This window comes from Natator depressus, chromosome 2 (genome assembly GCF_965152275.1).
Source record: "Natator depressus isolate rNatDep1 chromosome 2, rNatDep2.hap1, whole genome shotgun sequence".
Taxonomy (NCBI): Eukaryota; Metazoa; Chordata; order Testudines; family Cheloniidae; genus Natator; species Natator depressus.
Window position 1 is genome coordinate 73774660 of NC_134235.1, and position 17057 is coordinate 73791716.

The following is a 17057-nucleotide window of genomic DNA, read 5'->3' on the forward strand; positions in this document are numbered from 1 at the left end:
CATTAAGTGATCACAGTGCACTCTCTGCACTGAATGAGACAAGGAAAAATAGTATGTGATCATGTAATTTAACATTTTATCCTGATGCATATGCAGAAGGTGGCTGAATTAAGATAGCACAGTCGGTATTTGCTAATTTTTGAGTACGTGATATTATAACCTTAATAATGTTCTTCTAACATAGTTTTTGTGTGTTTAATATATATTTACTGTTCTTTTCAAGCAGGTTTAGGTTGAAGAATACAGAATCAGAGAAAAAAATAGACTTTGTACAGCTGTAGATATTCAGGGTAAAATTTTCAAAAGCACTGAAGTCCCATTTTTCAAAAGTAATATAGGCTCATAATTGTCTAACTCTCATTGACTTCCAATGAGAATTGGACTCTTAGGTGCTTATGGGTGTGTCTTCACAGCACAGTTAACTTGAATTAATACACTCAAATTAATTGCACATGAGGTAGCCTAGCTTGATTGAGGACTGCTTTACACTGAAAAAGTTACATCAGCATTCATCCACACCCCTGAGAGGCATAGTTAAGCCAAGCTAACCCCTGGTGTAGACATCACTAGGTCGACAGAAGAAGATGTGCCGTTCTTTGTTCTCATGAAAATGTGTCCAAATCTGTCCAATTTATAAATTCATTATTGTGGCTCATTGCTAAAGTGCTCTTTCAAAGCCTCCCTAAGCTGTATAACTCTGTGCTGAGCTCTTCTAGTAGCTCTTGTGTTTGGCTGTTCAAACTTAGCAGACAGCTGCTCCACCTCCGCCTTTCATCCTGGTGTCAACTTTCCCCCTTTGATTCAAAGATATTATGCAGGACACAGCGGGCAGTTCTAACAATTGTGATGTTTTCTTCATTTAAAGCACATTGTCATTCTTCACCTGCTGAGCTGGTAGTTTAATCTTTCCTTGGTGTTGTGGAGGCGGCCAGTGTATGGCTTCATAAGCCAGGATCGCTGTTCGCATTTCAACATTGCCCATTGTAATCTGCCAGTTGGAAAAGAAAGCCCCTGTTTGTAGCTTTCTGAACAGTTGTTTATTCTTAGAGATGTGAACATCATGCACCTTCCCTGACCAGCAAACTTTGAAGTTGGTAAATTGTCCCTGGTGGTCCACTATGCTTGCATAACCATAGAAAAGTAGCCCTTTTCTGTTGATGTACTTTGTGGCAAGGTGCTAAAATAGAGATATGTGTGCTGTCTTATCGCCCCACCTCAGTTCAGGAACCCCTGTGCAGGTCCATGCATCAGTCAGAGATGGTAGACAGCAAGGAGGGCCGTGCGGGTTCTTGGAATTTTTAAAAAGGTGCAAAAATTATGGGACAGAGATGATGTTATGGGATGGAGATAATTGCGAGCTGACCCCTGCTCCCAGTCACCACTGCATGACTGGTTTCTGCCTCACTATGCATTGTCAAAGCTTCCCAAAAGACAGTGCATTCGATGGTGGCAGGTTGCACACTGGCATACATACCTGTGGTGCGCCACACTGTGTATTGACACAAGCATTCCTGGTGAGCACTGCTGACCCAAGGAGCCAACTATACATGCGCACAAGTGGTATATCAAGTGTGGCGGCTTTATGCAAACACAACTTGTGTCGACCCAAGTTTGTAGTGTAGACATAGCCATAGCCTGAGAATGACCACACTTTTTAAAAAGCACTGGAGTTACACAGAGTGATTTGATTAGCAGCACAGACTGAACATCCAGACTAGAATGTCATTCAAGGGCTCCAAACCAGATTTCAAAAATTCTGTTCTTTGGTCCCAATCTTTCTCTAAGTTCTTCTATATATTTAAATGGAAGTTTGCAGCATGTACTATCTATTCATCAGCATTTCCTTCAGATGCTTCATGTAAAATCTGTTTTATTCCATTCTATATCACTGAAATATTTAAGTACTAAAGTCACCATGGAAAACTAAATTCTGTAGTATTTCTAAAGTGTCTCATTGTTTTTCTCCACTTTTAGGGGAAAATGAGCAATTTTTAAAAGGAGAGAATTTAAAAAAAGAAAAAAAATGTTTGTTTTAACATGAAGAAAGTAAAATTAAAATTTTGATTGTTTCTTAAAATATATAATTCTTGCTGCTTCTCCAAGTGAATGTCCATATGGATTCCACTGTTTGTGTGCATCTGCCCTATGCTTGTGAGATTGCATTCTTTTGGCCTAGAGTGTCTGTTGGGACCAAACCTATGCCCTTCAAGTTCTTGTGCCCCTTATTTGAGGGCATAAAGGGAGGAGTGGCCCAACTGTCCCTCAGTCCTTTCTTACTGCCCGTGGCAGTGTCCACCTGCTTCTTCGGGCACTGTGATAGTATTTGAGGTAGCTATTAGTATTATTAATTAGCTAGTTGTTAGTAGTATGTGTTAGTCTTTTTGTTATTTGGTACAAAAAAACCCAACCTTTTTTAAGTCAGCTGTTTAGCTTTTAGGCTAAACCCCTCCTTGTATATAGCAGAAGTGAAATCGCTTGTGTTCAAAAGCTACTCATCATGGGAAGTTTCAGTGCAGCTTAATGATAGGCATTGCAGATATCTCTTGTATAGGAGAGGTATATATTCCTGCGTGATGGTACATATGTTGTTCCTTCTCTAAGTAGACTCAAAAAGCTAGCGAGGCTGTCCTAAAATTGTTCTTCCTGGAGCAACCTCTGCATGCCACTGAGGACACTGAAAGAAAAGGATGTGGCTAGACCTAAGTTCTCCAGTCAGTTTCTTCCCATGAGCACCCCAGCAAGTGGAGAATCCACCTCAAGCTCCCATGCTATGTCAGTGAAGAGGCCCCAGTCATCCACCAACATTCCGGTGTCAATGATCTCAGGAGAGGGGTAGGAAGGAGCACTGCTCCAGAGATGCTAAGGCATATACCACCCTCTCTGATGCCTATCCAGTTGAGAAACAAGAGTCAGAGGTGTCTGATTCATCTTGGAGTCAGCAGTTGAAGGGCTGCTAATGGCTTGACAAAGGTCCTTTTCATGCCTTGGTACCAACTGTTAAGAGAGAGCGACCAGTACCCACCAAACCTGTGGACTGTGTTTCTCTTAGTACCAGCCCTTCAGGATCCTTGCTCTCAGTACCTGGCACTATGGAACCTGCCACCTCAGAATTGTGTTCTTTAGTGCTCAGAATACCAGAGTTTTTGGTAGCTATGGGAATATACAGTACTAAGTGATTTAACTGTGGGGCCAGTAATAGTGTCACCGCTCCTTGAGAGGTTGAAGATGTTGATAGCTTAACCACCTGTTACCAAGTTGTCGGTACAACAGACAACGAAGGAGGTATATCTGCTACCTGATTAGGGAGTATATAACAGGGCAAGGGCACTCCTGACAGGAAGGGCCCACTTTGGAGGAGGTGTCTCTCTACTGTGCACAGACTGGGATGAGGAGTACATCGCCTATACACCCTCTGCACCCCTGCCTTTGGTTAGATCCCTCTCCTTAAAAAGGCAGTATAGACCAACCCAATATGTCAGCTAGTGTAGCCTCCACTTCTGGAAAGGCAGTAGAGAGAAGGTGATGAGGAGCAAGATCTTCAAAAGGATGAACAAATTGTCCCTGTTGCAATGTCCTCGTCCTTCCCCAGTGGCACCGTAGCCTTCTTTAGTTGATGACTTCAAGGCATTCCTGGCCTCAAAGCCTTCCTCAGTTGATGACCTGAGGCATTCAGGACCTTTTGAAGCATATGGCAGAAATTCTGCATATACTGCTGGAAGTGCTGCAGGAGACACCTCACAACTCCTGATATCATGCATCCTTTCATGTCTGGCAAGCTTGCCACGCTGATAAATGAGGGATTGTTGGAACCTGCAAAAGACCTGTGGCACAATGGTAACTTCTATATTGGCCACATCCAAGTGAGTTGACCGGAGATATCAAGTATCTTCCAAGGGATTGGAGTATTTTTATTCCCACCTAGTACCAGGATTGCTTGTAGTAGTTGCTGTCCAAGAGTTGTTGAAGACGCGGGGACCTCCCAAATCTACTCCCAGGAAGAAAGACCTGAAGAAACTCATTTTATTTTGATACACAGTCTACCAATCTGACAGCGTCCAAATGTATGTGGTGAACTACCGTGATATCTGAATTGGGTCAAGCTACCACAGGAGCATTGAGAGGAACTAGAAACCATAATGACTGAGGGACAACTTATGAGCCCACATTTCCCTTCTGGTTGCACTGGATATGCCTAGCACAGTGGCTTATACTATGTCCACATCTGCGGTAATGAAATCTTCCTGGCTTCAGTCCTTAGGAATTCCCACGGAGATCCAAACCACAATTGAGGACCTTCCTTTTGAGGATTCCAGGGTGATTCTTCATTCTGTGGGCCTCTATATTCCAGCCCCAAGAAGGCAGAAAGGCTTCCATCAGGCAGCATCCCTCTGCCCAGTCCTATTATCAGCTTCACAAGACCTCAGCGGTGCTGAGACAGAAAGATGAAGCTTTGTGGCTGATGACCCACTGTCTCTTCCTCCACTGTTGCCCAATTTGCATCTTCCACCAGGCAGCAGGTTTGATTCTGTTGTTGAAAGCTTGACAGAACCTCTCAAAGATCCCTTGCCTTCAACATTTTTTAGTTTTGGGAAGCCTTGACAGCAAGAGGTAGTCTATCCAATTCTAGTCCCTTCCCATTCCCTACCTTCCTTGCCTATTCCAAGACGAATATGCGGCTCTCTACCTTCAAGATGCCTATTTTCACGTATCCGTTCATCCTGCCCATAGGAAATACCTCAGATTCCTAGCAGGACCCTTTTCACTATCATTACAGGATCCTGCCTTTTGGTCTTTCCGTAGCACCAAGGGTATTCACCAAGTGATTAGAAGTCATTGTGACTTATTTAAGGAGACAAGTCTACCTATATCTCGATGACTGGCTCATTGGAGGAAGATCACTTCAGCAGGTGATCAGCTTGATTCAAGTGACTTAAAGCTCTTTGCCACACATGGTCCTCAGAGTCAGAGAAAAATTCACACTTGCTCTGAGTCAAAGCATAAAGTTCATAGGAGCTGTTAAATTCCAGATCAATGAGAGTTTATTTTCCATAAGAAAGATTCCAAACTATAGTGAACCTTATCAACCAACTTCAACCCCACCCAAAGACATCAGTAAAGCTATGTCTCAGATTTATGGGACACATGGCCTCATGCACTTGTATGTGATGCAGTTTGCCAGTATTCATCTGTGCTCCATAAAAGGGTGGTTGAAATCAAAGTACTTACCCAGCAGACACCATGTGGACATGGTGGCCACTGTCCCACCAGAAGGCCTCTTCTCATTTAAACTGGTGGAAAGACCCTCTTCAGGTGTGCAATGGATTTCTCTGTATTTCTGTCAACCAAGAAGCTGGTGACAGATGTCTCCACTAATGGGTGGGAAAGGATCATTTACATCACCTTCAGAATCAGGACAAGTGGTCCCCTCATTGAGGTTGTCTGCATATAAATGTCCTGGAACTCTGAGATGTCTATTTGGCATGTAAAATGTTTCTGTCTTTACTCCTGGGATCCACAAGCCAGCTACTGATAGAAACACCACAGCTATGCAGTATATCAACAGACAGGGAGGAACCAGATCACCTTCACTTTGTCAAGAGGCCATTTAGCTCTGGCCTTGGTGTATTCATTACCAGAATGTTGCTGGCCTAGTGTCTTCAAAGCATTCAGAACTTACAAGCAGATCACCTGAACAGACAGTTCTCAGACAGCTATGAGTGATTGACCAAAGAGCCAGTGTTGCACAGCCGTCTTTTGCAAATGGGGATACCAATCAATAGACCTATTTGCCACAGGTCAGAACAAAAAGTAAGTGTTCTGCTCCAGAGGGGGATTCAGTTCAGTCTCTGCAGATGCCGTTCTCATTCCCTGGACACTGGGATTGATGTATGCCTTCTCCCCAAATTCCCATGATACCTGAGGCAAGATGTTAGATCAATGATCATGATAACTCTGGCATTGGCCAGGCGGTTCTGGTATTTGGATATAGTGAACTTCTCAATGCAGCCCCTGGTCATTTTGCCTGCTCTGCCTGACATAGTCTCACAGAACAACAGTCAAATTCTATGCTTGCACCGAACATTGTTACGTTTGCCAGCCTGGTTGCTGAGTGTCTGACATCCACCAAAAGACGATGTTCAGCTGAAATTTCAAAACATTCTGGTCCAAAACAGGAAAGCTACAACTAGACTGACTTTTATAAAGCTAAATGAAAGAGGTTTTCTTTTTGGGCCTGTCAGCACACCAACTGACATGCCCAATCACTTAAAGAAGAAAAAGGTTACTTAAGTTACATTAACTGTGGCTTTTTGAGATGTGTTGTCCAAAAGGATTTTATAACGGTGCCTACTTCCCTGTTATTGTGGCATCCTAATCTGGATTCTGTATTGTTGAAGGAACTGTGAGGACACCTAGGGTGCCGACGCGACCCCAATGGATAATGCTGACCAAAAGAATCTGATCTTGCATGCATGAACTGGATGTGCCCCAAGAATTAAACTGATGTGTACAACACATCTCAAGGAACTGCAGTTACTGTAAAGTAACTAACTGTTCTTTTTCCATTTTTGGTATTTAATTTTTGTGTAGTTCTCTTGTTGCAAATATTGTTTTTTATGAACTTTTACATATGTTTTCCAGGTACAGGATTTAAACAATAAAACATTGGCTCAAGAAAATGAGAACAAAAGTTTATTAGATGCTTGTTCTGAAGTGATTAAAGTGATTGAAGATTCAGTAAGTTTTTTTTATTGTTTTCATGAATTATAAGTGAAAGTCTTTGTACATTGTGTTTGCTTTAAATGATCTTCAAAACATACTCTGTCTTAATGTTTCTTAGAAAACTAGCTGGGAATCTGAACGGTTGAATATGAAACAAATGCTCCTCAATACCCTTCAAGCAGTGGATGAATTGGAACGTGAAAATAAAGAACTTGAGAGAGAAAATGAAGAATATGTGCAAAAGTCCAGAGAAAGGTAATTCAAACTCTGTAAAATACCTGCAATATAAACAGAAAAGTCAAAGACCCAGAGGAAAATAAGAAGCAGCATTTTAGATGAGCATTGGTCAGTTTTTTCCATTTTAAAGCTTTCTGAATTAATATTTCAGTAATTTTAAATCACATCACATTGAAATCTTGTACTTACATTGTTGGTGTTCTGTAATCCTATTCTCACACCCCCACCCTCCCACACAAACAAACAAAAAAACTCCAACCCAGTCACACATATGGGTTCTGTAGTTTGGCAATTTGCAAAACAAAAAATATGAATTTTCTTATATTATCTCTAGATTAAAAGCACCTTCATTCCCAATTATACTTTAAAACTTTCTTCTGTGAATATGCAGAAGGTCAGCGACTGCATGGAAGGGACCTGTCTCGCATAAAAAGGGTGAAGGAGGAGTCGGAGAGCGCTTCTTTTTTGAGGCTCCCTGTGTTGGAGAAGTGGTAGCTCTCTCTCAGGAAAAGGGTGAAGAAGAGAGCTACTACTTCTCCTATTAAGGGAGCCTCGAAAAAGAAGTGTTCTCCAATTCTCTCCACATCCTCAGTACTGACCGTGCTGCAGCTAAGTACCTACGAGTCGTCAGGATCTTCCGTTACCGCTAAAGCCCAATAACCTAAGCAGGCAGGCTCTCAGAAGGATAGCAGAAACAAGACTGCCCCTTCTACCACAGCACTGACTGCAGCAGCTAAACACTTGGTACCAAGCACCTCAACAGCACCTCAGCTTACGGCGCCATCTTCTGGCTCTCTGGTGCATTATGCTGAGACAGCAGTACCGAAGTCTACTTTACCTCTTCGGTACAGACATCCTTGGCGCCAATCCTCCTGGCGCCACAACAATTCCCAGTACCACAACAATTATCCTGGTACCACAACAGTTACCGCCGATGCCATCTTCAGTACTGGGATCTCTTGGAATGCAGCAGTTTCTCTGACATAAGAACTTAGTAGTTGCTGCAGCACCGAAATCACCTCTTCTCAGTACTGATATAGCATCAGCACATTCAGCACTGTTACACGTGCCAACAAACATATCTGCCTCTCCTTTTTTTAGCGAGGAAGAGGACAATGAGGAGGAAGATGTTTATTCTTCACACCACTCTTCACCGATCTAGGGAATCATCAGACTAGATCGGCAGAAACAGCCAGGACACTGTTCCAGGGTTGGCACCCAGAGGTGGTATGGACATCCATGGATGCCACCACCATTACCATTCCTACCACAGTGGCCATATTGGGATGGAATATAGGCAACATTATTCCAAGCCTCCCAGCACCTCAAGGGAAAGACAGAGACGTTCCCCATCAGTGTCAGAGATGGGACCCCGTGAGTCCCCGAGGAGACTTTTTGAGGAAATAGAGGAGGCTGTAGATCAGGAAGCCACACCTGCAACTAACACCTCCTCCTCTCCAAACAAGACTATCATGCCTCCACCACCTACAACAGGAGACCATTTTAAACAATCTTAGGAGCTGTTTAAATGAATCGCAGACACTCTCCAAATCTCTCTGGAAGAAGTTGCTGAGTCCCATCACAAGTTGTTGGACATATTACACACACCAGCCTCCTCCAAAATTGCCTTTCCCATAAATGAGGCACTCATGGATCCTGCCAACACCATCTGGCAGACTCCCATAATAATCCCCCCTACTTGTAAAAGGGCTGATAAGAAGTATTACATCCCATCAAAGGGTCTAGAATTTCTATTTTCACACCCCCAGCCAAACTCATTGGTGATAAAGATAGCCAATGAACAGGGCAGGCAACACCGTTCGAGGACCACCCAGTATGATAAAGAATGGAAAAGATTGGATCTTTTTGGTGACAAGGCCTATTTGTCAGTGACATTGCAGTTCAGGATAGCCAACTATGAAGCTTTGATGGCGAAATACAATCACACAAATTACTCCGAACTTTCTGAATTTAGTGACTTCATCCCTGAAGAGAAAAGGGAGCAATTTAGGTCAGTCATCTCCTGGCAAGAACAGCTCTGCAGGCATCCTTAGACTCAGCAGACATGGCGGTACAAGATCCATCACAACTGCTGTAGTGATGTGACAAGCCTCCTGTCTCCACTTGTCTGGATTCCCAAAGGAGATGCAATCCACTGTAGAGGATCTCTCCTTGGAAGATCCAAAATTATTTGCAGGTAAGACTGAGTCCCTGCATACAATGAAAGACTCTAGAGCGACATTTCGGTCTTTAGAGATGTACACACCTGCACAAAAACAAGGCAGATATTATCCATCACAATGCTCAAGACCAGCAACTTACATACAGTCACAGAGGCAGTATGATACCCAGAGATGGAGGCAAAGACCCACAGGATGTAGGCCACTCCCATCTCAACCTTCTACATCACCACAATGTGGATCAAAACATCAAATTTGAGGGTTTGGTCGAAGTCCTGAGAGACCTCGTCCAATTCCAGTTGCTGAAATCACTTTCTAACGCCATCCCTTTACAGACCATTTGACACCATTCTACCCAGCATGGTGAATTATTGCTTTGGAGAAATGGGTGCTGGAAATTGTCACCGCCGGTTATTCCATCCAGTTCACCTCCATTCTACCCTCTCTCCCTGTCCTTCTTCAGGGACCCCTCTCATGAGCACCTTCTGAGACAGAAAGTGGACCATCTCCTACAATTAGGTGCAGTATAATCAGTATCGGTACAACACAGAGGGAAAGGCTTTTATTCTCATTATTTCTTAACCCAGAAAAAGACCAGGTTTGGAGGCCCATTCTTGACTTGAGAAACCTAAACAGATTAGTCAAAACACAATGGTTCAGGATGGTTACTTTAGCAACAATAATCCCAGCACTGGGATGAGGGGACTGTTTTTTGGTCCTTGACCTGCCAGATGCATACTTTCATATCGCCGTACATCCATCACAGAGGAGGTTTCTCCGATTTGTTTTGGGACAAAATCACTATCAGTACAAGGTATACTGCCCTTTGGCCTCTCCACGGCCCCCTAAGTCTTTTCCAAAGTTCTAGCTGTGGCCGTGGCCCCCCTCCACAAACAAAGGGTCATGATATACCCATATTTAGATGACTGTCTACTCAAGATCCCCACTCGTGAAGAAGCTATCAGAGACACTCAAAAGCTAATGTCACTCTTTTTGCAAAACTTGGTCTCCAAATAACATTCAAAAGTCAATGATGACACCAGTAAAAGAACTAGAATTCATTTGGGCTCACCTAAACTCACTGGAGGCGAAAGCTTCACTTCTGCCACACAGATTTGCCATGCTAGTGAATCTGATCAACACTAAGGTGAACAATCCACAAACATCTGCCAGGATTTGCCTCCAACTATTAGGCCACGTGGCAGCAACCACCTATGTCATGAAACATGCCAGACTATGCATGCGCTGCCTACAAGGGTGATTGAGGACAGTGTAGATCCCATACAAACAGAGTCTTAGCAAGCCTCTCATACGGTAGAACCAATGAGTTATGAACACCTCGGGGATGGAGGTTGTTCATAACTCTGAAATGTTCATAACTGAACAAAACGTTATGATTGTTCTTTCAAAAGTTTACAATTGAATATTGACTTAATACAGCTTTGAAATTTTGCTATGCAGAAGAAAAATGCTGCTTTTAGCCATCTTAATTTAAATAAACAAGTACAGAAAGTTTCCTTACCTTGTCAAATCTTTTTTTTAAACTTTCCCTTTATTTTTAGTAGTTTACATTTAACACAATACTGCACTGTATTTTCCTTTTTTTTTTTTTTCGTCTCTGCTGCTGCCTGATTGTGTACTTCCAGTTCCAAATGAGGTGTGTGGTTGGCCATTCAGTTTGTAACTCTGAGGTTCTACTCTACCACGAAAGATCAGGGACTTGCTACAGTGGTGGACCCATTCGCACAACATGTGTACAGGGGTCCCATTTCTACAGATTCCCTCTGCAATGATAATCACAATGGATGCCTCCTTAGTGGCTGGGGCCCTCATCTAAACAACCTCCCAGTACAGGGCAGAAGGGGTCTCCTCCGGAATCAGCACTGCACATAAGTGTACTAGACCATTATCAGAAACAAAACCATACAGATCCTGATGGACAACTTTGCTTGCATGTTCTGTATAAACAAACAGGGAAAAGCGAGGTCACACTTCCTCGGCACCGAGACATTAAGTCTGTGGAACTGGTGCATCCATCACAATATCAGCCTCCTATCTACTGGGATGTCAGAACACCACAGTGGACATGTTAAGCAGAAAATTCTCCCACGATCACAAGTGGGAAATAAATACCTTGGTGATCTAGGACATATTCCGACAATGGGGATTCTCCACCATAGACCTATTTGCCACGAGTCAGAACAGTAAATGTCCAACAGTTTGCTCCAGAGCGGGGTTGGGGCCAGGATCCATGGTCAACGCCTTCCTCGTCAGATGAGATGCACCTCTCCTTTACACTTTCCCTACTATCCTGTTGTTGTCCAGGGTCATACAAAAGATCAACACTAACCGATTCAGGGTCATCTTGATAGCCCCCAGATGGCCCAGAGAAACTTCATTCCCATACCAGCAGCAGTGGCATGTCCACCACATCTTCTCCCACTTCTTCCACATCTCCTGCCACAAGATGCATGCCAAATCTTGCACCCAGACCTGGAGATACTCCGCCCGAGAGCATGGTTCCTCCATGGTTCCAAGGTGAGGATATGACCTGCTCAGAAGAGGTGAAGGATATCTTGCTAAACAGCAGGCGGTCGACTACACGCTCAACCTACTTCCACAAATGGAAGAGACACGGTGCCAGAACAAACAAATCAGGCCACCACTTCTGCTCTATCACTAGTCCTGGACTGTATACTTCAACTAAAAAAATCGGGTCTTTTACTGAGCTCACTCAGAGTACACCTTGCAGCTATCACAACCTTCCACCATAAAGTGGATGGGTTTTCAGTCTTTACCCATTCATTTACAAAACAATTCTTATGAGGTGTCCGGAGCCTCTGTCCTGAACTCAGAATCCCAATGCATCCATGGGAACTTAAATTAATTCTTCGTTCTCTTACCAGACTTATGTTCGAAACCTTGGCTGCATGTTTACTATTACACTTCCAATGAAAGTAGCCTTCCTTGTTGCCACCACATCCACAAGACGCGTAGAACTTGGGGCCCTCATGGCATACCCCCCATATATGATCTTTTTCAAGAACAAAGTCACTGTAAGACCACATCATAAATTTCTACCTAGAATACCCTCTTTGTTCCACCTCAAGCCACCCATCCATCTTCCCACATTCTTCCCTAAACCCCATAAGAACAGGCAAGAAGTGGCACTACATACCCGAGATAGAGGACACTAGCCGTTTATCTCGAATGGACTAAACCATTTAGGAAGGCACCAAAACTATTTCTCTCGAATACAGAGAGATCTAAAGGAGAAGCTATATCTAAGCAGAGACTTTGCAAATGGGTTTCATAGAATCATAGAATCATAGAATATCAGGGTTGGAAGGGACCTCAGGAGGTCATCTAGTCCAACCCCCTGCTCAAAGCAGGACCAATCCCCAATCAAATCATCCCAGCCAAGGCTTTGTCAAGCCTGACCTTAAAAACTTCCAAGGAAGGAGATTCTACCACCTCCCTAGGTAACGCATTCCAGTGTTTCACCACCCTCCTAGTGAAAAAGTTTTTCCTAATATCCAACCTAAACCTCCCCCACTGCAACTTGAGACCATTACTCCTTGTCCTGTCCTCTTCTACCACTGAGAATAGTCTAGAACCATCCTCTCTGGAACCACCTCTCAGGTAGTTGAAAGCAGCTATCAAATCCCCCCTCATTCTTCTCTTCTGCAGACTAAACAATCCCAGTTCCCTCAGCCTCTCCTCATAAGTCATGTGTTCCAGACCCCTAATCATTTTTGTTGCCCTTTGCTGGACTCTCTCCAATTTATCCACATCCTTCTTGTAGTGTGGGGCCCAAAACTGGACACAGTACTCCAGATGAGGCCTCACCAATGTCGAATAGAGGGGAATGATCACGTCCCTCGATCTGCTCGCTATGCCCCTACTTATACATCCCAAAATGCCATTGGCCTTCTTGGCACTTCTTCAGAGTGCATTCATCTCTGCTACTGCCAACATGAACTGTAAACCCCCCCCCCCAGGTTAGAACACATTCTACCAGGTGACTTTCCACATCGATAGCCTTCCTTAATAATGTGCCTGTGGCAGAGTGGACTAGGTCGAGAGGCCCCCTGCTGGAGGCCTCGTGGCCCTGATTCACCCTGCCTCACACTAGTGCAGAGAGAAGTCCTCCAGACAGTGTAGAGTGGTTGCAGAGGAGCAGCAAATCAGAGGGGCTGATGGAGCAGCCAGTCTGGGGCCAGAAGGGCCCTATATAAGACAAACAGCAGAGCAGAGAAATTCAGTTGCTGTATGGAGTTCAAGGAGTGAAGACTGGGTGACTGGCTGGCTGAAAGAGCAGCAGTACATCGGACAGCTCACTGTGGAGAGCTCACTGCAGACACGACTGAAGCCCAGGGAAGGCTGCTGAAGACTGGGTGCCTGGTTGGTGGGAAGAGCAGCAGGACCAGCGGAAGGTCAGTGCGGGCAGGCTGAAGCCCAGGGGGACTGAGCACAGAACCTGGCCAGGCCAGTGATGGTACCAAGATGGGCCCCACCGGTCTGGTTGAAGACTGAGCCCAGGGAGGCCTGCTGAAACACCACCAGCTGTGGGTACTGAGATGGGCCCCGTCTGGGTGGTTCAAGAAGGCAGTGCTTCTGGGAGAAGCCTTAGAACTATGGCCCCATACCAGATAAGAACTTGGACTGTATACCCCTGTAGCAGGGTGGAAACCCCGCTCCTGCCAGAAGGGGATAAAGCAGCCCCGGAGAGGGCTGCAGCGAGGAAAGCTGGGCTAATTGGGAAAGCTGTAGCCAGTGCAATCAGGGCCCAGCTGACCCTTATAAGAGGGCGGTGGGCTAGAAGGACTCAGACTCTCTCTCTGGCTCTAGAGAGGGAAGGACCTGGCTGCCTGGGAAGCTGAGAAGGGTACCTAGGGTGGAGCAGTGCTGGGGAAGGGCAGAGGGAGCTGGGAGCTCCAGCCTAGCAAAACCCCAGGCTGAAGGCCGAGTTAGGGGCCCACAAAGGGTACTGGGGCTGCAGAGGGGCAGCCCCGAGATAGGCAAGGGCAGCAGGTCCAAACCCCACCTTGCCAATGATGAGTGGCCTTTACAGACTGCAGTCAGCCCCAGTGAGCGGGGGCTAGATGGTGACTGGCAGTAGCCACTGAGGCGAGGTGGGGATAGGGGGTTGGGGGTTCTCCTGAGTGGAGAGACCCAGATTGTGGGTTGCTGCGGTGGGCAGAACCCCTGGGTAAAGGGCACTGGGGGCTGGGAGGGACACGGGGGCAAGCAGCAGGTGAGACATCAGCCGGCAGAGGGCGCTCCAGGGCTGGAAAGAACTAATTCCCTGGACAACTAGCAGGAGGTGCCACGCCAGTGAGACGTCGCCCCGCCACAACCCTGGAAGCGGGGAACAGTGTATGCAGCTCGGCCGGAGTGCTGAGTTGCTGAAGACCCTCCAAGAGAACCATCAGCCAGGGAGGAGGGGGGTGCTCGCGAGAGGCAAGTGCCACCCCGATATAAGAACTAAAACCAAAAACAGGCTCACACCCAACCAACCAAAGAGGGCCGTGCATGAGAGGCAAGTGCCGCCCCAAAAAAGATTGTGATTGTAGGTATATCAGCCAGAGAAAAGGGGATGCTCGCGAGAGGTGGGTGCTAACTCTGTTACAGTGCCTATTACAGACATATGTAGAGCAGCCACTTGGGCATCAGACCACACATTCATTCAGCACTATGCAATCAAGCAAGACTCGACATCAGACACTTTATTAGGACTCATGGTCCTATCATCAATCTCAGATCCAACTCCAAAGCCCCTTCTTTCCACTGAGGGACACACCTCTACAGTCACCTGAAGTGGAGCACCCACAGGGACATCACTCGAAGAAGAAGAGAAAGTTACTCACCTTGTGCAGTAACTAAGGTTCTTCAAGATGGGTGTCCCAGTGGGTGCTCCGCTGCCCACCATCCTCCCCTCTACTTCAGAGTTCTCGCAAGATCCTCTGCAGTAGAGAAAAGAAAAGGAGTACTTGTGGCACCTTAGAGACTAACCAGTTTAAGTCAGGAGAACTTAAACACTGAAGTGTTAGGTGAACAGGAGTGGCAAAGAAGTTTCAGACGGAGTGAGAGAGGATTTTTTTCTAGGTATAGTTCTACTCTCAGTACTGTGATGGCCAGTTATGGAACAGTGGTTGTGACTTGCAGTAGACGTGTCATGTTTTCCTGCTGGAAACCAGAAGCAATTTCCTCTGTATTAAATGTAACTGGTGGCTTTGCTGGAAGAAAAGATTTTGGTCTGGAAGGGCAAGTACATTCACTACGGAGCATCAGAGAGGCTGAGGAGTTGTTAGACAATCTGATTTAGGAAACATCACCCCCACAGATTCAAGAAAGAAAGGAACTGGCCACCAAGGAACCTGAGAGAGTGGCAAATAGAGAGGAGTCTTGGCAGTTGTAATCACCAGAGGCAAGAGGACTAGGTGGTAGTCTACATTGTTGGAGATAAAAGAGGCTGGGAAGACTGTGACCATCAAACAGGAGAGAACCTAGAGGAATTCCATACAGCTAGAAGTATCCAATCATTATCATGTTCTCAGCATGGAAACTGCAGAAAATATCTCCGAAGTTCCAGCTTGTCTAATTGAAGAGAAAGCTGTCTGGAACATACCTGTGGGTGGCTACTCAGCCCAACATGTAAGATAATCAAGCATGTCCACAAAGAGATCTGCAGCTGTCCAAGGAAGACAGATGGTTCTTGCTTTTGATTTTATATTAAAAAGAAAGACTGTTCTCTAAGGAGCAGGTAGACAATAGGATAATGTGGTTATCTTCCTGGAGCCAAGAATGAGACATCATTCTAAGATTGGAGAGGCTTTTCATGTTGATGGGCAAGAATACATTGGTGATGGTGCATATTGGCACTAATGACTTCAGGGAGCTTGAAAGGATGTTGAAGGAGAAAAATGTTCATATAATCTTCTCAGCGATTTTTCCTGAACTGTGAGCAAAGGAAGACAAAAAACAGAAGTTTCTGGAACTGAACCACTGGCTAGGTACTGTGGTTCTTTGAGATGTGCTGTCCACACATATTCCGTGGCCTGCCCTCCTTCCCTGCTACTGTGGTGTCTTATAACATCTGGATTCTGTATTGATGAAGGAATTGAGTGTGGTTGGGCTTGGTCCACCCCTTTATGCCCTTGCTACAGGTCATGAGTACACTCAGCACATATGTGTCTCCAACAGTCACTATTGGTCCAGATATTCTGATCTCAAATTTGTGGGGCGCATGATTACCAAGAGTGGAATATGAATGGACAACACATGAAGAACCACACTTACTGTAAGGTAAATTACTGTTTCTTGTTTTTAGCTCTAGTAAAGTCTGTATTTATGGAACCTATTATTGAGAGTGTCAGTCTTGCCTCTAATTGTACTAGGGGTATGGTCACTTCTGGGCTGAGTCAGAAGTTTGTAGATTTAAACATGCAGAGCCACAGTATGTTCCTCTATAGGGTATATACAGTATCTTTCTTAGATGATAAAAGTTTGACATTTTGGTTCAGCTGATGCTGCCTTTGGTTGCTCAGTGGAAGGTTCCTCATTAATCCCACTTTTCTGTTAAGAGACAGTTAAAAAGTTTTAAGTTATACCAATATAGACCATATTTCATTAGTCAAAGGAAAATAAAATTTTTACATATCCATCCTATTTCTTTGATTTGATTGGTTCTGGTCTGCGCCAGTGGGTCTGATTTAGTCTAACTAATAGTATTTCAGGTTCACTTTAACTAAACTTGTTCTTTCTTAATGTTTTTTCTTGTACACTGTCACCCAAGTATTGCTGAAGGAGGGAAAGCCACAGGGAACTGGATCCATTAGCTGTATGACTGCTTTGTGTCAATGGATTGGTGCTAAATAGCCTGTGTGCGGCCCAAGATCTGGTCCATTATCATGAGGA

At 44.9% G+C, this 17057-nt stretch overlaps 1 protein-coding gene across 1 annotated transcript in view; it reads left to right on the plus strand.

The window, feature by feature from the left end:
* CCDC178 (coiled-coil domain containing 178) overlaps positions 1-17057 on the plus strand; it is a 352723-nt gene that overhangs the window by 78207 nt on the left and 257459 nt on the right. The window contains exons 8-9 of the mRNA XM_074944428.1: positions 6640-6735; positions 6839-6975. Coding sequence (XP_074800529.1) covers positions 6640-6735; positions 6839-6975 — 233 coding nt within the window. The remainder of the gene's footprint in view (positions 1-6639; positions 6736-6838; positions 6976-17057) is intronic.